The 12,226-nt window shown below is 39.7% G+C and overlaps 1 protein-coding gene across 8 annotated transcripts in view; it reads right to left on the minus strand.

The window, feature by feature from the left end:
- The window catches only part of LOC148864725 (uncharacterized), a 79,498-nt gene that overhangs the window by 20,902 nt on the left and 46,370 nt on the right, over positions 1-12,226 (minus strand). For 4 of the 8 annotated variants that reach the window (XM_088976865.1, XM_088976862.1, XM_088976864.1 and 1 more), the window contains 4 exons: positions 2,410-2,783; positions 2,041-2,166; positions 1,397-1,483; positions 1,069-1,293 (listed from right to left, as the gene is read on the minus strand). In XM_088976865.1, the coding sequence (XP_088832991.1) occupies positions 1,069-1,293; positions 1,397-1,483; positions 2,041-2,166; positions 2,410-2,730 (759 nt within the window). In that variant the 5' untranslated portion in view covers positions 2,731-2,783. Of the gene's footprint in view, positions 1-1,068; positions 1,294-1,396; positions 1,484-2,034; positions 2,167-2,409; positions 2,784-12,226 lie in introns of all 8 variants that reach the window. The other 4 variants (XM_088976860.1, XM_088976859.1, XM_088976861.1 and 1 more) reach the window with 1 other exon arrangement.

Genomic DNA, 12,226 nt, shown 5'->3' on the forward strand with positions numbered 1-12,226 from the left:
CCCCTATTTGCTAATGTTGTTCATTCATTCATCTTAATAAAATATCTTCGTAAAAGGCAATTAAAATTATAAAATCATTATTTTTTGTGAGAGAATTAAGAATTTAAGATCCTAACATGGACTTGTTTGGACTTGCCTCAAGAGGAGTGGTTGGGCATCCCCGGCCCAGCCGCTAGGTTCAAAAAAAGCAAAAAAGCGTACAATTTTCAAAAGGCGCATGCCTGGGCCAAGGTGCAAGGCGCATTAGGCATGCACTAGGCATGTGCCTTTTGAAAGTGATGCACCTAGGACCTGGACGAGGTACCTATCCTAAAATGCACTTCACATGTGCGCCTAGCCGTGCCTTTTACATCACTGATCCTGGCATTGTTTCAGTAAACATCTTACTTTGACATGAAGGGCATTTTCACTCTTTAAAATTTTCTATCAATCTTAACAATAAAATGTTTTAACAATGTATATTTAAATAGCTTTACAAGCATCATGATAAATTTAAGTAATTTAATGAAACTAAAGGGTATAAAAGTAATTACCCTAAATTTTATTTATTATTATTTTTTAGATTCTTATGTTGGGAGAGGGTCCAACTAAAACTCAACTTAGCCCAAACTGAACCTTTGTGAGACTGGATCTTGATATTAGGGTTGAATTGAACTAATTGAAGCTTAGGCTGCGAAATGTAGGTCTAAACTCAACTTAAGCAGGATACTGGTTGATTCATTGGGTAAGATACTTGAGCAGCATAGATGAACACCAACATTTTGGGGGTTGGATGATGATGATGAGACACATACTAAAATGAATTACAATAGCAATTGGGCTATTGTAGTTGAAAACTCCTCAAGAAAACATGGAAACCTAACCTCATGTATGAAAACCTAACTCAACCAGGATTATGCTACCACCTACTAATGTGTATATATAGCTCACGTTAGTGGCTCAAATTCAGCTTTGGGTTCCATATTCAATTCCCAAGATTAGGCTCAGGTTAGCCTTAAGCCCATCCCAGCCAATTCAGGTTGCACCACTTTGAATGTTGGCAAATAACGGCCAAGATTGATTACATACCTGGAAATTGTTTGCCTCTTGGGTGTGGGCCATGTTAGCTTCAGGCATTGCAGAAGATCTTTGAATTTGGAGTGACAGTGAAGTGAACCCCTGGAGCATTTCTGACTTGTATTCCATCAATTGTGTGCTTATTAATTGCTTCAGCTTCTGTACTTTAGACTCAAGGGCTTGAAGATGTTGCAGTTGTTGCAGTTGGGCCTCAATATTTCTTAACCGTTTTAGAATCTAATGGCAGACACTATTAGCACTTATATATGCTAACCATCATGTACATGAAGGTAATATTTAAAAAAAAAGTAACATTTAAAGAAATAAAATAATTAATTACTCCATCAATTGTCTCCTGTTCAGGTTCTGGATGAGCCTCAACTTCCATGACTGTGTTTGATGGGGGAATCTCCTCATCCATCATGGCCTATAAGACAATATTACAAAAAAAAAACAACATAAAAAACAAAATCTTGATAAGTATAAATATTGAATAAAAACAATCGTAAAATCATTATACCAAGTTATTAAACCCCCATACCAATCGGTACTCTTGTTGCAATGATGCATTTGATAATAACCCCATTGATGATAAGTGACATCAATAATAAAATAAAGAAATTGATGCATGGGTATTAATTATTTTTTGGAAGATTTTGGACCCAAAGTGGCTGAACTGAATGTCTTATTGCTTCATTTTTTGATGAATAAAATAGTCATGTAATAAAATATTTAGGGATACAGTAATCAACCCCAAATTCAATAGAGCCATTAAGGAGCAGCTTACAATCTATTTAGTGACTTATCCACTAAAAAATAGAAATAAGTCATTCAGTTTAGCTGCTTCAGCTGTTATCAGCATCCCTATCATGACATTATGTCTTACAGTACTACTAATGTAACCAAGAGAGCATACTTTCCCTACAAGAAAATTGACAAGAAAGAGTAAACAATAGTTTTAGGAATTCAATGAATAACCTGTACCACATCAGATGAGGCTCCTTGAAATTGGGATCCTTCTTTGGTCCCTTGCACACTCTGAGTAGGCTGGCACTTAAGTAATTCTTCGGTTCTGTCATGGATTTCAAATTGCTCTTTCTTCCTGCCATCCTGAAAAGAAAATCATAATTAATTACAAGAGTAGCATGTACTGTATGCAAAAATTAAAGGAATTGATAAAACCAAGAACAATGGGAAGGATATTGAACTTGAAAGTTAATTCAATTTTGTTCCTAGCTTGAAGTTTAAGCTGCTACAGTTCACACATTGTGCAACTGCATATTGCAAATGCTTTGGACAAGATGTCATTGATAATTCTGGACTACACAAAGAAATTCAAGGCTTTATATGTACTTTTCTTTGATTTTTAGTAGAATTATAATTATCTGTAATCTGTATATGCTCAGATCCAGTAGATTGTTGTTGTCGCTTCTTCTGAGCATTTTCTGCAAGATCACGCTTGATCAGGTCTGCAACTTCAGGAGGAACATTTGGGCAGTGTTTTGCATTCTTGCCCATCTTTGCCAGGTGTCGCTTTATCCGATGTACCCCGCCATAAGCAACGTATGTTGCTCCACAATAATTACATTTAAGCACACTTTCATGTTTTCCACGATTTCTATATAGCACTGCTGTACAGTGTTTCCAACTAATATCTTCTTTCTCACGAGTCATCTTTTTATTCCTAGAACTTGATTAAGCATGTAGTCCAGCATTTGCCATCCCAGCTATTGAGAAAAATGAAAGTAATGTCGGTAAGAACTTTAATATTAATGAATAGGAAATCAATTAACAGATCAAATTAATGATTTTATCATACTAGAAAGGTACATAGATTAGAATGTATATAATACAAGAAATACAGACATGATCTGACACCATTGTGTCAAAGACCTAGTGAACATAACAAGTACTGAGATGCAAAAAATTCTAGAGGTTTTATTAGGGATGCTGTTGTAAGACCAAACGATGTGGGCTTGGGTCTATTTAGTCCCTGTTATGTTTTATTTCATTTACATGGGTTATATGTGTAGAGATAAAGAGAGTTAACAGAGGGCTATATTTGTAATTTCATGTTTTCTTCTTGTACATTAGATCCACTTTATTCTTTTGTACTCTATTACTTGTACATCAAGGACAGATTGATCCTTTTACTTCAATAATATAAATACTTGTTAGAGTGAACCGAATAAGGGTAATTTAGTAATCTTATGTCAGTTAAGTACTTTGCTTATGTGGCTGTTTTATTAGAGTACTCTGCCCCACACTTAAGTGAGGGCAGTTTAGTCTTTGTAAGTGTAACTAGAACCTAATAAACACAAGGGGGTCGACTGAATGGATGACGAATCATCAGTTCGACTAAACCCTCCTGTTCTCTCTTTCTCTTGTCTTCTTCCTCATCTTCTTCTTCCTTCTTCACTGGTTCGGACTACTGTAGCTGCTCCAAAACATGGTATCAGAGCAAGGTTTCTGACCTGCTTCCGCTTGCAAAGCATCTCAGCTGTGTTCGTGACACCCTCCTCTTCGTTTCTAGTTGGTTAATGGAGAGAGCTGGTTCGCCCTAGGTCTGAGACATCACAGTTCGTTGCTCTCTGCTGCGCACAGTTTTCTTCATCAAGGAAGGTGATTTCAGCAGTGAATGGTTGGCTGATACTCTCAAAGGAAGGTTGGTTATTTAGTCCTCTTGTGTTGCTGGTATTTCTGGGTAGGAACCCTTCAAGAATCAGTTAGTACTGATTAGAACCTAGAGAACTAGGTTCATTGTTGCCCTAAAAAGGGCTGTGTGTGCAGTAGCCGAATGGTGTAGGGCTGCTGTGAGTTGTTGAGTGGTGTTAGGGCTGCTATAGGTGGCCGAGTGGTGTAAGGTGGAATGCAGTGACCTTGCCAAGCTCCTTGTGGTCGTGTAATGCCCTCTTAAGTGTGTTAAACAAATCTGAACTGGGCGTAGCAGTTTGACTGTGTTGTGGTGCTTGTGATGCGCAATTTTTTTTATTGAGTGGTTGTAAGAGGGCCTACTGTTGTGTTGTGGTGCTTGTGATGCTTATGTGGGTCGTAGGTGTGTGAAGTCAGCAGTAGTGTAAAGAAGAACAAGTGTGTGCTCCCACTGTTGTGTTTAGGGGCTGCAATAGGTGCTGAAGTATCAAACTGTGAACAACATCAATCAGCTTGTAGCTGAGAAGTAAGACAACTGTGAAAGAGTACAATGGCAGCAATAGGAGATGGCTACAATGATCAGAAACCTAATGTGGTAATTTCCTCCGACTACCTAGGGGTACAAATGACCTCAATTAAGCTGAATGGGGAGAACTATGTTCCATGGGCCAAATCAGTGGAAGTGTTTCTCAAGGCAAAGAAGAAAGTAAAGCATGTAAGAGATGAAAAGCCATCGGAGGACTCTCCAGGGTTTGATGATTGGGAGCAAGAAGATGCTCAAATCATGACTTGGCTGTGGAATAGTATGGAACCTAAAATTAGTGCCAACTTCATGTTTCTTGATACGGCTAAGGATATATGGGAGCATGCTAAGAAGCTATATTCTGGACAAGATAACACAACAAGAGTGTATCAGCTTTATCAGGAGTATTTTGATTTACAACAAGGAACCAAAACACTAGAAGAGTACTATGCCAACATGAAGAATATAAGGAATGAACTCAATGTCTATCACCCCCTTACTCCAGATATTAAAGTTCAGCAACAGCAAAGGGAGCAACTAGATGTTACAAGATTTTTAGTGGGGCTGAAGTCGGAATATGAACCAGTTAGAGCCCAAATATTGGGGGGCTCTACTCTTCCTACACTTGAGGAAGTATTCTCAAGGCTTCGTAGAATCTCTTTGGGACAGACAGAGAACTCCACACAGTCTGATAGATCAGCACTTGTGACAGCTCGAGGGGTTGGATATAGTACAAGAGGGGGAGGTCATGCTCCCCGAGGAGGCCGTGGCAGTTCCATGATTAGTCGGGGTGGTCGTGACTCAGGGGGAGGCCGTGGCAGAGGGAAGAATAACTCTACAAGGAAATGCACTCATTGTGGTAGAGAGGGACACACAGTGAATTTCTGTTATGATCTACATGGCCCTCCCTCTAAATGGGCTAATCATGCTGTAGCGGGTGAGGTTGATATCAGTGACAGTAAACCGGCAGACTGAACTCATCCCACATCTACATCTACCTCTGGGAGGGAAATGGTGAGCGTACCGCATGATGAGTATGAACGGTTCCTTCAAACTACTTCACAGCATACCATTGCCACACTTGCCCAATCAGGTATTGCTTGCATGTCATCTAAAACCTCTCCCTGGATTATTGACTCTAGAGCCTCAGATCATATGACCGGGACTCCAGGTGTGTTCTCTTCTCTCTCTGAAACCTCCACATCACAAACTGTTACACTTGCCAATGGGTCCTCATCTCCCATATGTGGTGTTGGTAATATTGACATGGCTCCTGTGCCCTTATCATCTGTTTTATATGTCCCTAAGTTTCCATTCAATCTTATGTCTGTTAGTAAAATAACCAAAGCTCTTAACTGTTCCGTTACCTTCTTTCATTCCACCTGTGTTTTTCAGGATCTCAAGACGGGGAAGAAGATTGGTGGGGGGCATGAAGCTGGTGGACTGTACTATCTTGACGGTGGTGGATCTTCAATTGCTCTTCAGACTTCGCTTACTCCTCTACAATGGCATTGCCGACTGGGACATCCATCTCTCAAGGCTCTCAAGATTTTGGTCCCGTCATTGAGTCATTTGTCAGTTTTGCAATGTGAGTCATGTCAGTTTGGGAAACATCGTCGTGTGTCCTTCAGTCCAAGAGTTGAGAGTCGTATGTTGAGTCCTTTTTCTTTGGTTCATTCAGATGTTTGGGGTCCAACCAAAATAGAGTCTTATAATGGGTACAAGTATTTTGTCTCCTTTATTGATGATTGTTCAAGAATGACATGGATTTACTTAATGAAAGAAAGAAGTGAATTGCTTTCTATTTTTCAAAAATTCCATGCTGAAATACGCACACAATTTGGTGTTCCAATCAAAATTCTCCGTTCAGATAATGGTCGTGAATACTTTCTTACTTCATTTCAACAGTATTTAGAACATCATGGCATTATTCATCAGACATCATGTGCATACACCCCTCAACAAAATGGGGTAGCTGAACGGAAGAACCGTCAGCTTCTTGAAACTGCTCGGTCTATTCTTCACCACATGAATGTTCCTAAACGTTTTTGGAGTGATGCTGTACTCACTGCATGTTTTCTCATTAATCGGATGCCCTCCTTCATTCTTCATGGTCGGTCCCCCTTCTCTATCTTGTTTCCCACTTTATCTCCATTCCCATTAATTCCTCGTGTCTTTGGTTGTGTGTGCTTTGTCCACAATCTGAGCCCTGGAATAGACAAGCTAGATGCACGCTCAATTAAATGTGTCTTCCTTGGCTACTCACGGACTCAGAAAGGGTACAAGTATTATAATCCCATTACCCGGAAGTGCTATGTCTGTCCTGATGTCACCTTTTTTGAGTCAGTCCCCTTCTTCTCAAGTCCTGAAGCACCCTCGTCTCCACCCGCACTTCCTCTTCCTCTCCCTGTCAGTGATCCAGTTCCAGATGTTGTTGTTGGAGTAGACTCATCACCTCATCCCATGCAGATCACCACCGAACGTCCACCAATCCGGCAAGTGTATACACGTCGAACGGCACCGGCCCCTCCTCCAGCTTCTACCTCATCTGCGGATCCTCTCATGGCTCCTATTGTTGAACCCTCAAACCTTGATCTACCCATTGCCTTACGGAAAGGTAAATGCAGTTCTACCCTCCATCCCATTTCCAATTTCGTTTCATTATCTCGTCTTTCTACATCACATCGCCAGTTTGTTTCCCTTTTATCCTCTATTTCCATACCTAACAATGTCCAAGAAGCTCTCAGTTCACCTGATTGGCGGCAGGCAATGGAGGAAGAACTTTCTGCTCTTCAACATACTCAAACGTGGGAACTTACTACTCTCCCACCTGGTAAGCATGCTGTGGGATGTAAATGGGTGTATACTGTGAAATACTTGCCAGATGGTAGTGTAGAGCGTCTGAAGGCCAGACTTGTTGCTAAAGGTTACTCCCAGTTGTATGGAGTAGACTACATGGAGACATTCTCTCCGGTGGCTAAGATTGGTTCTGTTCGTGTACTAATTTCCCTGGCAGTTATGTATGATTGGCCTCTGTTTCAGCTTGATATCAAGAATGCCTTTCTCCATGGTGATCTTGTGGAGGAGGTATATATGGAGCAACCACCTGGGTTTGTTGCTCAGGGGGAGGATGGTAAGGTATGCAGATTGAAAAAGGCAATTTATGGGTTGAAACAATCGCCGCGTGCTTGGTTTGGGAAGTTCAGTGAAGTGGTGAAGAGTTTTGGAATGAAGCAGTGCCAGGTAGATCACTCAGTGTTCAGCTATGACTCAGAAGCTGGGAAGATTCTATTAGTGGTCTATGTGGATGATATTGTCATTACTGGCAGTGATAAATTGGGGATTGGCAAATTAAAGGTATTTTTGCAAAACCATTTCCAAACAAAAGATCTTGGAACATTGAAATATTTCTTGGGAATAGAGGTTGCCAGGTCAAAACAAGGTGTAAATCTGTGCCAAAGAAAATATGTTCTTGATCTATTGGAAGAAACAGGACTGTTAGGTGCAAAACCGGCTGAGACCCCTATGGAACCAAATGTTAAGTTGAGCAGTGATACAGGAGAAGTATTTGAAGATCCTGGAAGGTATAGACGACTAGTGGGGAAGCTGAACTATCTAACTATCACGAGACCCGACATATCTTTTGCAGTCAGTGTGGTGAGCCAATTCATGCAGGACCCTCGTATACCTCACTGGGATGCAATTCTTAGAATTGTGAGGTATCTGAAAGGAACTCCAGGCCGTGGACTATTGTATAAACCAGGAGGAAAACATGAAGTAGTGGGGTATACAGATGTAGACTGGGCAGGCTCAGTGAATGATAGAAGATCTACTACGGGCTATTGCACATTTCTTGGAGGAAATCTTGTGACGTGGAAGAGTAAAAAAGCAGACGGTTGTGGCCAGAAGTAGTGCTGAAGCTGAGTATAGGGCCATGGCACATACTACCTGTGAGTTAGTGTGGTTGAGGAATCTTCTACAAGAAATTGGGTTTCACATGGATAAACCTATGAGACTGTATTGTGACAACCAAGCTGCACTCCATATCTCATCCAATCCTGTATTTCATGAGAGAACAAAGCACATAGAGGTTGATTGCCACTTTGTGAGGGAGAAGGTCCTTGCTGGAGAGATAAACACAGAACATGTGGGCTCGAATGATCAATGGGCAGATTTGTTTACAAAAGCTCTAAACTCAGGGAAAGTGAATCATCTATGTAACAAGCTGGGATTATATGACATATATTCTCCAGCTTGAGGGGGAGTGTTAGAGTGAGCCGAATAAGGGTAATTTAGTAATCTTATGTCAGTTAAGTACTTTGCTTATGTGGCTGTTTTATTAGAGTACTCTGCCCCACACTTAAGTGAGGGCAGTTTAGTCTTTGTAAGTGTAATTAGAACCTAAAAAACACAAGGGGGTCGACTGAATGGATGACGAATCATCAGTTCGACTAAACCCTCTTGTTCTCTCTTTCTCTTGTCTTCTTCCTCATCTTCTTCTTCCTTCTTCACTGGTTCGGACTACTGTAGCTGCTCTGGGGTGCCGACTGACACTTTTGACACACCCACCAAACTGCTGTCTTCTTCTTCACGATCTGGCTCTGATATGGTATTAGAGCAGGTCACAATCTGATCTGCATAAAGACTATCTTTGTTATTCGATTCTTTTGACTTTTAGGGGTCTCCCTAACAGTATTTGGGAAACCCTCTTATGTCCTTGAATCCCTTTCCTAAGGCTGTTCCGGTCATCCCTTGACAGATCTGAAACCTGGACTGTTGTGCTACCAGCTTCACCTTTTTCCTTCAGATCTCCTCTTAGGAATATCAGATCAATCTGAAACTTTAGATATGGTGTCACCAGAGGAGTACTTGTGAACTCCTTTGGTTTGGTTTGGATTGGATCAGTTTAAGGAGGGTTTTGATCTCTTTCTTGGATTGATTGACTGCTACAGTTTCCTATTTTGGACACTCGGTTGAAAGGTATTTTTGTTTCACTCTTTGATTTGAAGATTACTTTCTTGGGAGTCTATACTGTTATTCCTTTTTTTTTTACTATCTTCCTTGGAAGTCTATACTGTGATTCTTTTTTTATGGCTTTGGAAAGAATGGATGTTCTTCCTATCAAATTTAATGGGACGAACTATGCTTTGTGGAAGTTCCACTTTCAATTTCATGTTGAAGAAAAGGGACTTTGGGAATATTTGGATGGGTCTACATCTAAACCTAATGATTCAGACATTAAGGCCCTAAACTAAAGGAAGATTGATAACACAAAAATTGCATCATGGATCCTCAGATCAGTTGAAGTTGATATTGCCATTCCTATGAGGGGGTACTGGACTGCATATGAGATGTATCAGTACCTTGAGAAGGTTTATCAACAATCAAACCTCTCTAGACAGTACCAAATAGAAGTTCATATCTTTTCCTATCATCAAGGAGAGAGGAAAATTCAGAAATGCTATGCAGGGTTTATTAACCTCTGGACTGAGTACAAGCTAGTATACATGGGAGAGGATCCTTCAAACTGTTGTGTGAAGTTTATGAAAGCACACTTTGATAAAAGAAAAATTATGCATTTCTTAATGCATCTCAGTCTTGAATTTGAAGTTGTTAGATCTAATATTTTCAGCCAAGGGACACTTCTAGATCTTGATACTATCCTTGGAGAGCTCTTGAGAGAAGAAACCAGGCTGGTTACATAGACTACATTTGATGGAAAGGACCCTAACATAAATGTTGTTTTACTTGTGACAAAGCCTAAGGAGAAGGATTTTTCCCAAGTACAGTTATGAATGCAAAGAGTTTGGACATATCATCTCACATTGTAAAGAACACATGCACTTATTGCAAGCAACAGGGACATATCATTACAGAATGCCCCACTCGACCTCCAAAAAGGGGTAGGTCTAATAAGAAGAAAGCGTCCTATAAGACTTATCAGACTTCTGTAGAGAGTTCAGATGCCTCATTCTCTATTGCTTCATTGGCTTCACAGAATGATACCTCCAGTGGAATGTCAAAAGAGAAGATTCGACAACTCATGTCCTTGGCTATCTCTTCCGCCTTTTTTGCTATTGGTCTATTTGGTAAGTCTCTTACCTTCTGCCCTTCATCAAATCATCTTTGCATCATTGATTCAAGTGCATCTAACCACATGATAGGGCCCTTCTTTGGTCACCCTCATAAACTCCATTTCCCTAATAGACACATGTTATTTCAAATGGTGAAAAGTCATGTATACTTGGTTGTGATGATTTACACTTATCTACTTCTAAGTCCTCTTACTCTCACCTACCCAAGACCTTATTTGTACCTAGATTGACTACTAATCTAATTTTTGTTAGCCAACTTGTGGAAGATGGTAATACTGCCTTTTTTTTTTATGAGTAATACTGCCTTGTTTTCCTTTGATGGTAGTTTGATAATAGGACTGGCAAACTGGGGAGGTAAAGGGGAAGGGGCTTAGACTGGGTTGGCTATTTGCTCTAGAGTTCAAGAAGAAGGCTGATTCTACATCTACTTCATGTTTATTTTCTACTACTTCTAGTTTTGAATCCTTTAATTGTAATAATGTCCGGCACTTAATTATCAAAAAATAATGACTAGCACTTGTGGCATGTTTATTTTCTACTACTTCTAGTTTTGAATCCTTTAATTGTAATAATGACCGGCACTTAATTATCAAAAAATAATGACTAGCACTTGTGGCATAGACACCGTGGTCACCCCTTTTCTAAGAAACTTGATTATTTGTTTACTTCTGGTAGTTTACCAACTTCTACTGCTTCTTTTAAGAATATTAATAAAGCACGCCTTACTTGTTGTTTATGCAGGAGCCATATTTTACCTTTTCCTTCTCATTCTGAACATGCTACAGTTCCATTTCATTTAATACATAGTGATGTGTGGTTGTCTCCAGCTATTTCTAGATTGAGGTACAAGTATTTTGTGACTTCCATTGATGATTGCACCTATTTTCCTTGGATTTATTTTCTTTGCAAGAAATCTGAGGTATACTTTACATTCAAACTATTTCAGGCACATGTTACTCAGTTTAAAGCCAAAATATATATCCTACGGTCAGATTCAAGGAGAGAGTATTTTGATGAGGGTTTTCAAGCTTACTTGAAACAACAAGGCATCCTATCCCAAAAATCCTGTCTTGGTACTCCACAACAAAATGGAGTAGCAAGAAGAAAGAATAGAGACATTTTGATTGTAGTCAAAACCCTCCACAAGATTCCCATGTATCCCTCTTCCATCATCTATCATAGACAACTCCTCTCCTTTCCAGTCTCTCTTTCACCATCCTTTAGACTTCTCCATGATTCGACTATTGATTGTGTATGTTTTGTTCAACTTCCGCCCCAAGAATGCACTAAGCTAACAGCACAAGTAGCTTTGTGTGCTTTTGTGGGCTATAATCCTACCCACAAGGGATTTCTTTACTATGATCCCATGGCTCATCACATTTGAATTTCTCGCAATGTTATTTTTCTTAAGAATGTATCTTTCTTTGAGCATATTGTTAAATTCCCTGATCCCTCTACTCCTTTGCTACACAGTTTTGACTCTACAAATTCTTTAGGAGCACCTACATCACCTTAGCAGCAATTTCGAACTTAATTCAGGAAGCAACAGCCTATGGAAGCAATGGTCATGTAAGTTCATCTGTTCCTCCATCTGAATTCGTTGCACCCACATTACGTCGTTCTTTAAGAATTTCTCGACCTCCTAATTGCTATGGTTTTTTCTCTAGACCATAGCTCTTTTTTTACTATTTTGTCAACCACATGATGGAGATCACTTTGAGACTGAAGCACCACATAGAATCCATACTTATTTTAGGTATAGATAGCATTAGCTTAGGGTTATTTTGATTAATACACAATTTGGGTTTAATTGTAAAATTTCTTCTTAGTAATGGGGCTATTTAAAATTTTCATTGGGGGGGTAAGTGAAACTTTCTTATTTGGTAGGGACTTAATTGTA

The sequence above is a fragment of the Nelumbo lutea genome, chromosome 3, assembly GCF_056320005.1.
Source record: "Nelumbo lutea isolate HS-2025 chromosome 3, American lotus-T2T, whole genome shotgun sequence".
In the NCBI taxonomy this organism is placed as follows: domain Eukaryota; kingdom Viridiplantae; phylum Streptophyta; class Magnoliopsida; order Proteales; family Nelumbonaceae; genus Nelumbo; species Nelumbo lutea.